This window comes from Colletes gigas, unplaced genomic scaffold (genome assembly GCF_013123115.1).
Source record: "Colletes gigas isolate AHSC1104 unplaced genomic scaffold, ASM1312311v1 Colletes_gigas_Sc00016, whole genome shotgun sequence".
NCBI classification, from domain to species: Eukaryota; Metazoa; Arthropoda; class Insecta; order Hymenoptera; family Colletidae; genus Colletes; species Colletes gigas.
Window position 1 is genome coordinate 150,279 of NW_025106645.1, and position 16,643 is coordinate 166,921.

The window sequence follows — 16,643 nt, forward strand, 5'->3', positions numbered from 1 at the left end:
ATATCGAGGAAAATCATTATTAATTAATTTCTGCAACTATTAATTCTACTGTTTTGTTTATGTTATAAAAATAAGAACTCTTCTTATCGAAAACTGCCACAGCGTGCACGATACTGGCAAAGAGTGGACTCTCATTTTAATTTATTAATTTTCAATCTTAAAGTATTTTGATTTTGAAAAATCGTATTAATAATATACATATGTACGCTCATACATATGAATAATAAAAAAAAATTTCTTTTTTTTCAATAATTAAAATATGATCAGGGTGTCTTAAAACGTGTATTTCCGTAAAATAAATTTTACAAAATTTTTTTTACATTATGAGTATTTTGCTTATGTGCGCCTACACAGGTCGGAAAGTAAAAATGCTTGGGCAGTCGAGAATCTCGGCTCGAGATTCCAAATCGTATGCCGTTGACGGGAGGTCGGATTTCAGTTGTTTAAGAGCGAGAAGGCAAATATGAGACTTTCTCTCTCGACTCCCATGAGACGGTTCGAAATTACTTCGGGCAGCTTCGGAGAATCGAGAAAGAGGGCATGCGTCAGTTTGTCTTTGTCGACTTTCCGAAACTTTACAAGCTCACGTAACACGTGATCTGACATAGTGTGAGACAGTGCCTTCGGTGCACTTCTGGCATCTCTGAACTCGACGAGTGTTTGCGGAACGGTTCATACGCGAGATCTCCCAAATCTAGACCTTTTGCTAGAAAGGGTTGTCGAACTACTTTGTCATTCCATTCGTTGTATAAGTTTTCATTTTCGCTTGAACGTTATTATTAACATCGTTATGAACCAATTCTAAAATACGCTTTCTTCAAGTATTTTGCGGTCGAATCTAAAAGTAATTGAAGAAGAATCTAAGGGAAGGTCGAAAAGAATATTGTGTGCACCGTAAATTGAGTTGTGAAAAATTCAGTATATAGAATTTTCGTTTAATACCTTACGCGACATCATAATCTATACATTAATAAAATTGCAACTGTTCGATAGAAAATACTATTTCGTCGGAAAAATATACTTTATTATTCGTTAAAAACTTCGTCTTCCTCGACTGTTCTTCCTTTGTCCTCCATCTTTGCCCGTGCAATTAATTCCTTAGCTGGATTGAAAACACCGTTGGTCTGCGTATTGCATATGTAACATCTGGTACTTTTCTTATAATGCTCTAACGAGCATTTCTCGCAAAAATAATGCTTACATCTGAAATATAAAATTACCGTATATATCAACCGACTAAATTCAAATCTTTTAACCCTTTGCGGACAGAACAATTCAAAACAATACGTTTTTTATTTATCATATTACTTTCTTAATACTTAATGTCAAAACAAACATAGCAATCCATCTAAAAAAAACGCTATTGATCTTCTAATCTCCAAAACGCCATCACTTATAAAAAAGGATGCAATGCATAATATATCTCTTCAAACCATGCAATTTTTGTATAAAAAGTATTTTTTGTAGAATGTATACTTCAGAAGTTATTCGATCGTCTGCAAAGGGTTAAGGCTGTACAAAAATTACACATACTTTGTAACGACAGGATCGGTAAAACTATTTCGGCAAATAAAACATTTAAACGGAAGACTTTCTTCGTCGCTATCAATCTCGTACTTTTTATCATCTTCGTCCCCGCTATTGTTATACTCTCCTGTAGCGGCTTCTCTTTCTAATTGCCATCCTAGCTTGTAATCCGAACGATCGTGAAGAAATTTACAGCTGTCTGAAAATAAAATCACAGTTATTACAAGTTCACTAGTTGCAATAATGATTATTTTCATTCTATTTACCTCCAAATCCACAAAAACCAGTTTCCTTATAGTCTTTACATATATCTGGCTGATAATCCCATCTAACAGTTGCTCTAAGATTAGCTGGTGCCCGAATTGGTCCTTTACGTACCATACCACTGGAAGCATTTCCAGCAGCAGTATCCTTTTTCTTATAATATTGAGTATAATTATTTATACCTCTATAAACTTTATCATCTTCTTTCCCTTCACGTTCCTAAAAATAATTATATTGCACTAACTCATGCTATTCTTACAAGGGGAAGGCCCCAATCATACCATTTCGCTAGTCCCCCAATTTTGACAAAATCAATGGTGGTACAGTTGGGGCTCTTTCTTTGAGAGACATTCGTCTGTTTACCTCATTTATCTTTTGGGACTTTTCGAATAAAGCTTGGGCATCTTTATCCTTTTCTGTCTCTGTTTCTAAAATTGCTGTTGCTCCTTGATCGCTTGGTCCAGCTGGCATAGGAGTCCTGGTACTTTTGTAAGAAATTGTAATATTTTCTTCATCGCTGCTGACATCTATGGCTTCTTTTTTATCTTTAAATCTTCTTTTATTAGTCTACAAAATACTGTATTTGCAAAACTTTCCATTTTTATTAATGCTTGAATTATTGTAAAATATAAATAAAACCTCACAACAGTGGCTCTTAATTAACACTTTGGTTGGAGCTCACGAACTCTTTCTATGCAATGTTCCTCAAAATAACATTTTTATGTATTAATTAAATCAATGCCTTTCATCCACGCAGGATAAAAAGTTGCACAAAGTGCTCTATAAGACTAGAATAAACTTACAAGGAACAACAGAATTCTTAAAGATCTCTTTAGTTTCAGTTCTAGCAAATTTTTTATTTTTAGATCGAGCTTATCCTTGGCTAAGTCTGCATCTTTGATAGAATTTATATTAGACAGTAAATAAAAAATAATTGTTAAAAAGATTCTGCAGTGTTTTGAGATGTTACAAAATTCATTTCATAAAAAGAATATTGCAAAGTACTATAGTATTGAAACATTGAAAAAATAAAGTTAATATTTTTAGGCATAATGTATGCAGTGAAAATAAGTGTTTGAAATTTCTATGTAAAAGTTTTTGAACTTCCAACTATCCATTTCTGACCCTATAGGAGTTCATAGACCACAAACTAAAAATACCTTACAACAAGCATTATATACAAATTTTTGTACTATACTTACGCTTTGTTTCATAGGATTATTATCATTTTGTTTCCTCTCTTTTTGAATCACTGTAGTTTCGTCTTCGCTGCTCTCTGTTTAAAAAATATATTTGATACGTATGGTAACTCCCAAAAGTGTTCATATACGAGAATAGAATGTAGTCAACTTTTATTAGTATTTACATAACATTATTTTCAAAATGTATTTACACATAATTAAAATAAAGTTCTTATTTTTTAAAATAGTACAAGTGTGTCACTGTAATTATGTTTCGAAAAAAACGTAATGTAAATACTAATGAAATTAAGTTGAACAAAATGAACACTTTTGCGAATTATTATAAATTAAAATTTATTTCTAAAATACATAACCTATGGAGGACGATAATCAAATTTATATAATGAAATTACTGGCTATTTAAGTAAGGATAGATTCGACACTTATTGAACATAGTTACCGTCTTCATAGTTCGCTGTTTTACGTTTCCTGGCTGCGGTGTTTCGTATTTTTCTTTTTTTAAATGAAAACGTACAATTATTCTCGTCCGTTTTGAACTCTGCGTCTTCCATATTTGTTTTGTAAACAACCTGGTTCCAACGCTTTAGTAATCAAAGATTTGACATTTCTCTATTAATTTAGAATTTTTGAAAGTACATGCCCTTTCACCCTATCAATTAATACAGTATCTATGTAAGTGAATTAAATGTTCAAACATGTTTTAAAGATATCACGTATGTTATTTCGTAAAATGAACAGGTTATATTTGACTAATCAGAGACGCTATGCGTTTATCAAATTGTAGCTTAATGTAACTATAAAAACTTATTAAACTATAAAACACATAATTTTCGTAATGATCGTTGTACAAGTGGAAAATAATAATTTTGTTAATATAAAAGTTTAATCAACAAAGTTTAGTCAACTATTTATTGCTCAATATATATATTTTATATGTAAAAGAAAATCAACAAATAAATTAGCAATAAATTCTTAACGCATTTCAGAAAAAATATAATATGAATAAAAAAAAAAATATGGCCATTGATTTTCAAGATAATATGATATTGTTTACAAGGAAATATTTAAAACGTAAAATTATGTGCCCTGAAACAAAGTTTAGGCATCATGTGAAAGAACGCTTGCATATATTGGAACTATTAAAGCGTACGGTCGACATGGGTGAAAGTAATTCTGCTTTATTAGTTGGTCCTAGGGGTTGTGGAAAAACAACAGTATGTATATTCATCAGTTTAATTTAAAATTTCTAGCTTAATGCATTCGTGGTTTTTTATAAATATTTATTATTTCAGCTAATAAATAGTGTTTTAAAAGAATTGTCGTCTATAAAAAGTTTCAAAGAAAATGCTTTAATAGTAAATCTTCATGGTCTTGTACATACTGATGACCGTTTAGCATTGAAAGATGCTACTCGTCAGATGCAATTAGAAAATGTAGTGGGCGACAAAGTGTTTGGTACTTTTGCAGAGAATTTGACTTTTCTGCTTGACTGTTTAAAGGCAGGCGATAAGAAGCGTTCGAAACCAGTTATTTTTATATTAGACGAATTTGACTTGTTTTGCAACCACAATAATCAAACACTGCTGTATAATCTATTTGATATTACTCAATCTGCGCAAGTAGGTATAGACAAAAATTATGCATCATCTATTTTGATCTTAATTTAAATAAATTTTTCTATTCTTTTAGGCTCCAATATGTGTGCTAGGAATGACTTGTAGATTGGATGTTATAGAACTTTTAGAAAAAAGAGTTAAATCAAGATTTTCTCATCGTCAAATATTCTTGTTTCCTGGTGATACATCATCGTCGGAGCAACCAAAGTCTGGTTTTGATGATCGTTTAGAACTCTTACAACATCTTCTCAGTCTCCCTGACGATGAAAATGTTAATAGGATAGAACAGCAATACGACGATTGTACAATAGATCCACAATTTGGGTCTATGTGGAATGAGTATATAAAAACTTTAATCAATAATGCTACTATGGTTAATTTGTTAAAGAAAATGTATCAGATTGATGTAAGCGAAAGAAGTTTTAGAAATTTTCTGGCAGTTGCTGTATCTACATTGTCAGAGAAACATCAAAGACTAGAAGTAAATGATTTCGTAGAAGCAAGTAAAATATTCTCTCAAGACGATAAGGTTCTAATGCTCGAGGGATTATCTGTTTTAGAAATTTGCTTGGTAAGTGCATTTTTTGCTTTTTTCTTTTATGGTGACGAATCATATTTTTATTGTACCATTTTTTCAGATAATAGCAATGAAACACGAGACAGAAATTTATGAAGGAGAACCATTAAATTTTGAGACAGTTTATAATCGTTATATTAAATTTGCTAATCAAAATTCAAGTATACAAAGTGTTCAAAGGCCTGTTATCATGAAGGCTTTCGAGCATATTAAGGTAAGGAAAATAAAGTAATGCATTTTTTGTTTGGGTAACAAGGTCACGAATAAAATTTTTACAGAACTTGGAGATCATAATGCCGGTGAGCGGTATTAATTCAAAAGTGGAAAAAGAATATCAGTATTATAAATTTTTACTTACGCCGCAACAAGTCATGGAAGCTGTGAAAAATTACCCTGGACTGCCAACAGAAGTGTCTCAGTGGTCTTTGAGCAGCATATAATAGCGACAGCTCATATATGAAACTGCGAATGCTATGAAAATTTGCATTTATAATGCACCATTCATTTATTATTTTAACTAACAAAATATTTTGCTAGCAAGTTTCAGATTCATATTTTCCATAAACTTTTATGGAAAGGATTAATATTAGAACGTATTAAAACGTTTTTTATTTCATATTGAAAACCTATTCGTTACAAGTATTTATTAGAAACACGGAATTTTGTTTCCTATACTGCATTTTGTACAAATGTTTCATTGTGCATGTTCATTTTGTAGGCATGTGTTCTTACATACAGGGACTTAATACCAATGTTATGTCAGTAAAGTTATACCGAAACCGATATATTACCAAAAACCGAAACAAATACCGATATTATTTCGGTATTTCAATTGTAGAAATTGTCAATCTGAGTATTCACACTTTTATCACCGAACTCAAGGATCAATCTTCGTTTGTTTATATTTCACATCCTCTTTAGTACTAAGTTTGCTATCTCATTCTAAAGTTGGTAATTATTTTGGTTTTGGTATTAGTACGACAATTTCGGTACCACATCTGTAGAGACTAGTAACATAATTACGGTAAGGAAATAGTATCGGTTTTAGGTCTCTGTTTAAAACAAATCTTGAGATTATAATAAAATAGAGAAATCGAAAACATTACCGGTAAATATAGGAAAATATATCGGTATTTCTGTATTTCGATTTCTATAAGGGTTATAAAGGTATAATCGAAAAATACCGGTATAAGACCTTGCCTACAATAAGCGTAACCAAAGACTTAATACCGGTATTATTTCAATATCTCTATTGTACAAATAGAAATATGAATCGAATACTAATATATTAAATACAATTAATACTATAGTTTATTCTAGTATAATTAAAGCTAAAAGTACCAATAATTCAGTAATTATTCAGTATTTACAAAAATCTTTTTCTGTAGCACGCAAGCTTAATCATCGGATTGTCGTTAAATCGTCATGTCCCATTTCCGAACATTAGAGTTTTTCACACTAAACCATACAATGTACTACGATACTTAGTGCACTAATATAACGTACTGTTAATTATTTTATTTTCAACATTAATGTGATTTCGGTACCATATCAGTTTCTGTATTAGAAACTAAAAACACATGCATGATAAGAAAATAAGGTAAACCTTATGTTTAGGGGAGGCAGCTGCGATGACCTTGACCTTGACATATGTTGTCAAGGTCATACCCCCCCAAATGACCCTCGGAAGGTTTTAGCCGTCGCTCGTTTTTTATTAAAAAATTATTAATAAAAATGTATTATTAGTATTACACTAGTCTGCGTATACCTATACTCAATGTGATCTTGATGTTCACACAGTTTATGAAGGTCACACTCTTGAGCATTTCCTAAAAAGTTATAACTACCTCTCGTTTTTTATTACAAAATTATTGATATATAAAAATTACCAGAAACAAAAAACAAGAATATGGAATTTCGTTCCACGAGACCTGCAGAGCATAAAATAAAACATTCCCCACGAGTAGTATAGTATCATATTAAATTAAAAGACCCCCCCTAAAAACTACACTAACCCAGACCTAACCCATTTTTAATAAAATATAATTTAATATAATCGTTTTATTTCAATAATTATGTTATATAATATAATAAATATTTATGATTTTTATATGCTAATAACTTTTTAATAAAAAATGAGCGACGGCTAAAACCTCTTGGATATTACTCAGGAGGCTGACCTTGACATATGTTACCAAGGTCAAGGTCATCGGAGCTGCCTCCCATAAACGTAAGGTTTATCGAAAATAATATTTATCGGTTTTATATTATTAATTAAAAAAGTTTTATGCTAAAAAAATATAGATTAAATCCCAGTACTTCGATATTTCGGTTTCTGTAAGGACTGTAACAGTACAACCGATATTTACTGACATAGGTCTCTGCTTACATAACTAAAAACTACACAGATTGACTTAACGTTGGAGGAATGTCAAGTATTTTTTTAAAAGTTACTATACCTTACATAACATGTTTTGAAAAGTAAATTCATCATTTGCATTTACTGTACGGAGTTGTCATGAATATGTAAATAGATTTAATGTTTGAGAATCACAAATAAGATAGACGAATCTGTTATTTTGTGCTTGATTATCAATACCGTCTTCAGAGATTTATTCTTGCTACTGACAGCATGAGAAAACGTCCGATATTACCTCCTTAATGAATAAAAAAGGATAAGTAACTTTTCATAAAAATATTTTATTCAAAACTGAACTATAATAAATATAATATCTTTATATGTACCATGCTGTTAGACGTTACTTGAGATATAAATATCAAATTACATGTATTTACTGTGTCTGTGATCTTCCAACAGGTTATATACTGGTGTCCGTAATTATATATATATATATATATATATATATATATATACATACATACATTAAACTAACCCATTTTGTATCATCATTTGCGAACAAAAAGTCTTTTAGGCCAAGTTTTCGATTACCTACCCCCTGTCTGATTTCAATGATTTTCAAATATATTATAAATAACAACTTCTTTTGTACCATTCATTGAATGACTTTCAAATATATTGTCGCTACGTTGTGACTATCGACATCTTTTATGTTTGTATAACGAAAATATAGAGATCAATGAGTTATGGATATAGAATCTGGTTTAGATCATAATTACAATAAACTATTTGATATATTAAAAAGCGCTATTAAAGATGACAATAATCAAATCGAAGCAAGAAAATATTCCAGAATAAAAAGATAGTTAAGGGTCTATATTTAATTAATTGAGGATTTTTATGAGGAAAGACTACAATTTTTCTCTGACATATTCTCTGAAAATTCTTGTTGGGAAGGAGTAAAGTTAAGAAATAAAGTTGTCTGTGAAAGACTAATTGAAGAAAGAAATGATAATGGACAAAAAAATCTATTAAATCTTATTAAAAGATATCACTTAATGCGTAAATATTGTTTAAAAGATAAAATTTCTGTATTGTTTGAACACGTATTTATAGATTACAAAGAGATCGTTTCTACATAAAGAATAAATCTGATAATAAGCTAAGGAATAAGCTTTTGAACCATCATAAAAAAAGTAAACCTGTAGCAGCTATTTTCCAAATTAGGTAACTCAATGTGCAATAGAACCTTTAATTTTTCAGGATAAAAAATTAACTGCTGGAGCTAGCCATGCATCTTTTGTACCATGATCAGAATTAAGTTCAACTACTGTATGTAATATAAAACATTTAAATCTTAAAATATATATATATATATATATTGCGTAAAATTTTAATTATTAATCAAAGAATGTGTGCATTGTATGTGTTACAGTAATGTGTGAAAGCATTAGAATGTGTATGCGAATACATTTATACGTTTCTAATAAATTTACATTCAATAAATTGTTAAAAAACATTTGAAAATATCAGTCCATCCAAACGAAATTCGGTTTACTTTGTCCGGTTAATACTGCGTTTGTAATCGTATTAGCTTGAGGAGTTTTCGACGACCTTTTTCTGAATGATAATCGTCTTCCAAATTTCATGCGATTTTTACGATTATATTTTTCGATATAGGAATCGTGACCTATTTACAAATCAATTTACATAATTAATTGAGCTTTCACAAAAGTTCCTCATTTATTGTTTCTTACCAGGATTTATTCCAACTGGATGTACAGTTTTTAATTTGTGTTCTTGAGGAACTGGATGAAGAGCAGACATAGCTCTACTTACACCTATCTAAAAGTGTAAATAATGAATTTTTTAATGTATAAGTTCTTGAAATATGTATAATTAACAGTTTAGTGTAAGTATAAACCTGCATGTGTCGTATCCGATGTTCTACTAAGTCTGCACCAAACAGTTCATCGTGAATACTCATTCTAATCGGTATAACTTTGTTTATGATCTAAAGGGAAAGTAAAATACTAATTGAATTCTAAGTTCAATGGAAAAAGATGCTGTATTGTACATATTTAATAATATATAATACAAGTTACCCATAATAAAGTAATAGATGTAAAAAAACTCCAAACTGCTAAGCATAAAACAGTTAAACATTGTACACCAAATAAATACCATCCCCCACCTGTAAAAACAGACATTTTTTGTAATATTTATTTGTTCAAAAATATAACTTAATTGCAGCATACCCTTAAATAACCCTTTTCTTCCATTAGTTGTATCAAGAGGGTGTGGATTATCTGCAAATAAACCAATAGCAATGATGCCCCAAATTCCACTTGCTCCTGTATAAAAAAAATGTTGTCAGAAAGAAAATCGAACAAAGATTAAAATGATAAAGTCGAATAAAAGTTAACCGTGCGTTGCACTGGCACCAACGGGATCGTCAATATGCATTTTATCTAACAAGGGCATTACAAAACATGTAATATAAGCACCGATCATTCCAACAATTATAGCTTCCCAGGCCCTAAAAAGGAAACAACCACCTAACTGACATTGCAAAAGTAACATTATAACAATGAATGTTTATTAATATATGTAAATTGTAATTGTTGCGTAACTTACCTGTAACTGCAACTAGAGCACCTAGAATACCATTTATCTGACTAAGAATATCAATTCCATTTGGATTAGTTAAACTGAAACCTAATCCAATTAAACCACCACCCATACTTGCTAACATAGTAGAAACTGCTGCTCTTGCGGCATACTGCCATCGTTGTCCACTAACACCATACGTACTTCCACTGTTAAATGCTAACCAGCCCCACCTTGTATCATTATTTATTAGTATACTACATAAATTTTAGTTTGTAAATTATCAATTTTTAGTTATTTATTTTACCAAAGCACAAATAAGCCCATAATAGCATTGACAGGATTCCCCAGAGGTAACGGATCAATTCCATTATCGTATCTGCCCAGCCGTGGTCCCAACATAATGGCACACGCAAGTGCTATAATAAAAATGATATTTAAAGCATTTGTTTACAAATTGTAGCACAAAACGAAGGAAAGACATTTACCAGAACTACCTCCAACAAGATGTACTACTCCTGAACCAGCAATGTCAACAGCGCCTATATTTTTTAAAAAGCCATGATCGCCCCATATCCAACCAGCTGGTATGCAATACACAATTGTGTTTAAGAATGAAAATAAGCAATATGCTTTGAAATTACACCTGTAATTACATTAATATCAAAGTGATATAAATCAAATTATTCCTTTACTTTGCATAATTACCGTTCAGCCATAGCACCACTAACAATAGTTGTTGAGGTAGTTGCAAAGCTTAATTGAAATAAAAATGCAGCACATTTTGGACCCATAAGTTTATCATATACGAAAGGATCCATTAAAAAGTCGCCCATACCAATAACAGGATTCTGCAACCTGTCTGTTCCAAAACTTAGTGCAAAACCAAATGCCCAATAAGTCAATCCACCAAGAACTATGTCTACTACGTTTTTCATCATAATATTTACTTCATTTTTTAAAGACACGCATCCAGATTCTAACATACCAAAACCTAAGTAAACCGAAAAATGAAATTTACTGTTATTTTTCTGAACTACATAATAAAGAATTTTACCAGTTTGCATAGTAAAAATTATAAACGAATTTGTCACAATCCAGTTACTGTCCTCTTGATTAAGATTATATGCAGAAGCAGTGTATGTATTATCAGCTGAACTATTTGTAACATTTGTGTTATTAGTTTCTATTTCCATATTAAATGGAAACTTTCTTCACCAAAGCACAAGCATTAACTAGATTATAGCTAGAGAAAGTACTGTTCTTGACAAAAACATGTTAAAAATGGATAGACCACGGTCAAAACATATTAATTATGTATGGCATGGAGTTCTAACAGTTTTCTATCGCTATAGGGAAATTGTAGTTTCACAAGATCGTGAAAGCGAACAATTTAGAAAATGGAAAATGTACACTTCCTCGCAATTTATTTTTATATTTTTTTATTGGCCCACATCCAGCCGTTACAAACAATTTTTTACCTCAATACATATTTAACAATTTATTTCCATTTCTTTGTCATTAAATAACATCGAATTGTGTACATAAAATAACACTACTCTAAATAAAAGAAAATGATATCACATAAAACATCTGCATAGTATCATGAATTTATTAATTTTGAGGAATAATTATTTTCAAACGATCGTTAATGCACGTAAATAATAATCGTAGCAATGGTGAAGTTAGTCACTCTTCACAAGATACAGAATTGTTTTCCAATTTTTGAGTGTCAGACTAACTATTGATGCATGATCGTGTAACTCGGCTCTGATTAGTCCTTCTTATACCCTATTACCCATAACTTCCTCAAGCTAGCAACGAGCAATGGAATAAAAAAGTAAAACATTTATATAATTGGCAGACGAACATATCTAATTTATCTGAAGGAAGCAAAATTTAGTTTTGTGTGCAGTGCTAGGATTTGAAGTTTCACTCAAAAGATTGAAAGATATAATTTTGTTAACATTTCCAAAAGCTTCTAAAAGGACTACATTATAGGTGGCAAATTTTTGTTGTCTGCTCTTTTGTTGTAATGTTATCTTCTTTATTGTAATTTAGTGTCCATACACGTTCTCATCACTGTACGCTATGTACATAAAGAAGTCTTCTTCGTGATGTTCCTGAAAAAATAATTATTACAACAAATATAACTATCTTTGTATACTTTGTACACATTTAGAGTTACATATTATATAATTACCGCATAGACAGAACCCATAGTGGCGCTTGTTGGGGGAATGATATTGTTAATAAAAAAAAACAGAGCATCTTCAGAACGAAGATGAATTCGTTTGCGGATTAAAAAGTAAAATTGTCCAACAGTTAAATCAGATGGTACTAAATATTTTTGTTTGTCCAAATCACTAACTTTAGCTTTCGGTGCTTTTTCAACAATTACCTGTGACAAAAGTAAGAGTCCTTAATGAACACGTATTATTAAACTTCGCTGAATTTATAATTATCTAAATACGAATGTTTTTACAATAAGATAGGAAACATCAAATTAATAAATCGTTCGATCTAAATTTCCTCCATCACTGTTCAAAGCATAAAGTACATAAATCTTGGCTCAAGTTCACGATCACAAACTAGTTTCAAATCCGTGTTTAATATTCTGTACGTTTGACACTTATCCAAGACCCTGAAGTAACAGCTGATCTACATTTTCGAGCGCTTCGTTCCGTACAATATAACGAAATTCACAAAGTGAATCGAAACGCGTAATGGAATCGTATTCGAGCGAATCAAAAAGAGAGAATATTTGTTCTGTGGTTACGTTTTATCAATCGGGGAATTATATAGCCATGGGCGTAGCAGGATCAATAAACTTGGGTAATAGGTAAACGTACAAAGGAATTCGACACGATCGTTCAATTTAATCATTGGCCCGTCGATTAAAAAGGAAAAGTTTATACCATACGAAATACAAGCGAAATACGGCGCAAAAAGCCGACCTTGGCCCATTCCAGCCCAGGAAATCCTAGGCACACGATCGACTCGACTCGCTACGAATTAAACTCATTTGATAATGCTAGCCAAACGGAATTGTCCCTAACGAATCAGTTATTCCCCTTAACAATTGTTCACGTCGAGAAAAAAAAATTTCGTCGATCGATAGAACGATCATTTTCCGAACGAGCTACTTACAGGAACCCTATCGGGATATTTTCGTCGTATCTTTTCACCCTCGGCTTTCCTCTTTTCAAACGGATGTTCCTCCTTGTACAGAAATTTCATTGTTCTCGCGCTATCGCACGAGCAACACAATTCAACGGAGTTGCTCCCCTTTTCTGTTCTTGGCGATTGCTTTTTTCTATCGATTTGCACGGATTTTGCTGATTCCGAATTGGAAAGACGACGATACGATACTCTTCTACACTTCTGTCACAACAATCACCGTGCGTCAGTCGTCTGCGCAACGCAATACGGTCACACTCTCTGCGCCACCGCGAAGTAGTCCAATTTTCTTCGCGAAACAGGGAGAGAATTGAACGTTGAGATCGTAATGATATTCTCGAACAATATATTGGAGCTACAAAAATGTGGTAGTACCAAGTGTTATCGCATTGTCTGCTTGATGAGGGAAGAATGGTTTACTGATGCGTTTGATAGATAAAACAGGCCCGTCTCTACGAGCACTGTGCCCACGGTTTATACGTTCCTTTAATATTATTTTATAGAATGACGAAAACGTGCAATATTGAACTGTTAAATAAACTTCGTACACGAATATTATACTTTCAAAAAAATATATAATTTCTTTATAAATTGTACTAATACTTGGTATATTGTGCATACATGTATCTCTTTCTTTCGGGTTCTTAAGTTGTAATTACATATTACATTTCTTTAGTTTTGTGAAATCAAAAATAGATACGGTTCAATTAATCCGATAATAATAAACAAGATTGGGTTATTTGAATTGTCGGGGACCTAATGGAGCATCGAATAGATACGATTCTGACGATGATAATGACTGACTTACGTGTTTTTTATTACTACGCATTAGGTGATGTACCATGACGTACAGTAATGGACTTAAGTATTGGCACAGTACGCGACATGGTATTCGAACATTATAACTGTTTAAAAAATTGTTTATAATTTACATGTATATGTATGTTTAGTAACAATTAGAATAAAAATAGAGTTAGAGTATTGTTATACCCCACGCAATCGTTAACATTGGTTTTTAACCATGGTCCTACGAAGGTTAAATAAATTTTCGAATTTTTTGGTTCCATAATGAATACTAGTTTCCCAAGCTGGACGATTACATAGACCTGCAGATACAATGCTGGTCATTAGTATTTGAAAATTCTGAAGATAATTGCAAAAGATTCTTGCATATAGCTATCCATTTTTTTGGGGAGTTTGAGAAAAGCTTTGTTTTTAACAAAACAGCAGAAATTGATGCTATTAATTGAGAATAGATGTCATACATTTTTATCTTTCTGTAGATTCTTCTATCGTCTATCTTCTTTCTAAGGTGAAAGTAGTTTTCATGTTAGATACATAAATTTTTTGTGATAATACAAAAATTATATGGAGAAACTACACATATCTGCATTTTTTTAAACTTTGACATTAATTTATAACTATTTAGGACCAAAAACAATTAATATATTGTACACTAGTATATTCGGAAAACTCCCAATATTTTTACTTTGTTTTTGTCGAAAATTCTGGATTTTTATAAAAACTCGTAGTTTTCGAGAACTAAAGGTAAAATTCATGTCAGACAGTTATTTATTAATAGAAATATGTACAGATGCCTCTGTAATTGTGTGTAGAATAAAGAGAAATTTTATTCTGCGTCTTCTTCGTCATCATCTTCTTGGCTGTTAATCTGGAAGTACCTAAGTTCGTACGTTTCTTTGTCTTTTGAAACTACTCGCAGCCAGTCGCGCAATTTATTCTTCTTCAGATACTTTTTCGTTAAATATTTGAGGTACCTATGTGAACACGTTATTAAATTAGTGCAAATATCGGTAATATTGTTGAGAATAATGTCAACTCAGAATTATTTATGTGCAAAAATAGTTTTTCATTTTAATTTTTGTAACACAACTGTACTGGACAATACCCACCGCTTAGAGAAGTCGATGTCACTATTGACAGAGAGCTTCATCTTATCACGTTCCAATGTAACACTGTTACCAAAGTTGTTTGTTTTACCTGAAACTTTGATCCTTTCGTGCAGGTATTTTTCCTACAAAGATGAAAATGTTACTTAGTATTGTGAACACTTTTAAAATGAGTTACTATATGTTATGCTTCGACAGGCATGAATTTAGATCAGACTAAAAATTTATGTGTACAATGAAACTTAGGTTACAAAAACATGAAACAACCCAAGATAAATCGACTTAAGGATGTAGGATGTAATTAGGCAAAATATACAAACATTGAAGAAAACTTACAAAATTTGCTACGTCCATAATATTGTCCTCAGCAGGATGTGTACAGTCAATAGTGAACTTAAGGGATACCTTCTTCTTCTGTCCTTTACCTCGCAAAGCCTGTTTCTTCATAGTCGGCCCTTTGGGCTTCTTTGCGACGGTCTAAAACCATACAATTTATCATTTTGAATACCTTTTAGTCAGAAAATTGTCTTGTTTGTCGCAGATACACGTGATGTTTACAACGACTATTTTACATCCACTGAAATCCATGTAATCGTTTGAAAAATACAAACGCAATTATATTACTATTAATCATAACGACACGACATTTCATGCATACGTTGTATTTTTGAAAGATTTTACATATTTTCGAATTATTTTCGTTTTTCTTGCGATCAAACAACTCACCGGAGCCATCTTTAGGAATGGTCGATAAGAGAAAGAGTTTCGTTGTATACAGTGTGGCCAGATCGGGCATAATGGAGTTTATCAAAAACAAGACGAACGACGATGAATTTGTTATAGCTCCTTGCAGAGTAGTGGGGAAAGTAGCACATATTATGGTTGCATACGATACGTAAGCTCGATACTTCGTATAACTTCGGGGAATAGAGCAAGAAGGCGAATGCAAGCCTTTTCTTCTCTCTCAGTCGCTCTCGATACAGCTGATATCTGAAATTCGAATTATTGTTGGCAAGCCGTACCTAACGTTGTTTTAATTTTAAGTGGAAACTAAAAGCTTAAACAGTGGAGAAAGTACTATGAAAATGAATGCCCATTTGTTTACTTGTTTTTATTTACATAATAATGAATTATTTACTGTGGAGCAGTTAATTAATCAAGGAAAAATGGAGCTTTTGAGATGCTAACACAAATATTGAATCATGAATAATTTTCTACATAAATAAAATTTTTACTTAGACAATTATTTATGTAATATTAAAGTAATGAATTTTAGTGTGTATTATTTAATTATATTTATATTAGATTTACTCTATTTTATAATCATGCATAAGTAATTTAAAAAATTAATGTAATGAAATTATATCATTCTTTTAAGCTTTGTCTTTAATATTTTTA

The 16,643-nt window shown here is 31.4% G+C and overlaps 5 protein-coding genes across 6 annotated transcripts; 1 reads left to right on the forward strand and 4 right to left on the reverse strand.

Annotated features, from left to right (window-relative positions):
- Positions 1–538: 538 nt before the first annotated feature.
- On the reverse strand, positions 539–3,718 carry LOC122400069 (E3 ubiquitin-protein ligase RNF113A). Of its 2 annotated transcripts, XR_006259334.1 has the most exons (7): positions 3,433–3,718; positions 2,994–3,067; positions 2,155–2,358; positions 1,794–2,010; positions 1,534–1,726; positions 943–1,203; positions 541–838 (listed from the first exon to the last, which is right to left on the reverse strand). XR_006259334.1 is itself a non-coding variant. In XM_043401274.1 (6 exons), exons 1-6 carry the CDS (start codon positions 3,542–3,544, stop codon positions 1,026–1,028), a joined length of 978 nt encoding a protein of 325 aa, XP_043257209.1. In that variant the 5' UTR covers positions 3,545–3,718; the 3' UTR covers positions 539–1,025. The 2 variants fall into 2 exon arrangements, 1 of the variants encoding a protein (XP_043257209.1); XM_043401274.1 differs by having other exon boundaries at positions 539–1,203.
- LOC122400068 (origin recognition complex subunit 4) lies at positions 3,552–7,176 on the forward strand. Its single transcript, XM_043401273.1, has 6 exons — positions 3,552–3,665; positions 3,980–4,207; positions 4,286–4,612; positions 4,683–5,180; positions 5,248–5,400; positions 5,465–7,176. Exons 2-6 carry the CDS (start codon positions 3,992–3,994, stop codon positions 5,624–5,626), a joined length of 1,356 nt encoding a protein of 451 aa, XP_043257208.1. The 5' UTR covers positions 3,552–3,665; positions 3,980–3,991; the 3' UTR covers positions 5,627–7,176.
- A 1,789-nt stretch (positions 7,177–8,965) lies between these two features.
- LOC122400267 (putative ammonium transporter 3) lies at positions 8,966–12,067 on the reverse strand. Its single transcript, XM_043401631.1, has 11 exons — positions 11,213–12,067; positions 10,864–11,149; positions 10,644–10,801; positions 10,463–10,574; positions 10,183–10,388; positions 9,972–10,103; positions 9,804–9,899; positions 9,651–9,739; positions 9,470–9,559; positions 9,303–9,390; positions 8,966–9,235 (listed from the first exon to the last, which is right to left on the reverse strand). The coding sequence occupies exons 1-11, from the start codon at positions 11,349–11,351 to the stop codon at positions 9,075–9,077; spliced, it is 1,557 nt and encodes a 518-aa protein (XP_043257566.1). The 5' UTR covers positions 11,352–12,067; the 3' UTR covers positions 8,966–9,074.
- Positions 12,068–12,203: 136 nt separating this feature from the next.
- On the reverse strand, positions 12,204–13,717 carry LOC122400268 (gamma-aminobutyric acid receptor-associated protein). Its single transcript, XM_043401632.1, has 3 exons — positions 13,306–13,717; positions 12,359–12,556; positions 12,204–12,278 (listed from the first exon to the last, which is right to left on the reverse strand). The coding sequence occupies exons 1-3, from the start codon at positions 13,393–13,395 to the stop codon at positions 12,213–12,215; spliced, it is 354 nt and encodes a 117-aa protein (XP_043257567.1). The 5' UTR covers positions 13,396–13,717; the 3' UTR covers positions 12,204–12,212.
- Positions 13,718–14,889: 1,172 nt separating this feature from the next.
- Positions 14,890–16,123, reverse strand: LOC122400270 (60S ribosomal protein L22-like). Its single transcript, XM_043401634.1, has 4 exons — positions 15,972–16,123; positions 15,582–15,722; positions 15,249–15,370; positions 14,890–15,113 (listed from the first exon to the last, which is right to left on the reverse strand). Exons 1-4 carry the CDS (start codon positions 15,978–15,980, stop codon positions 14,966–14,968), a joined length of 420 nt encoding a protein of 139 aa, XP_043257569.1. The 5' UTR covers positions 15,981–16,123; the 3' UTR covers positions 14,890–14,965.
- Positions 16,124–16,643: the final 520 nt, after the last annotated feature.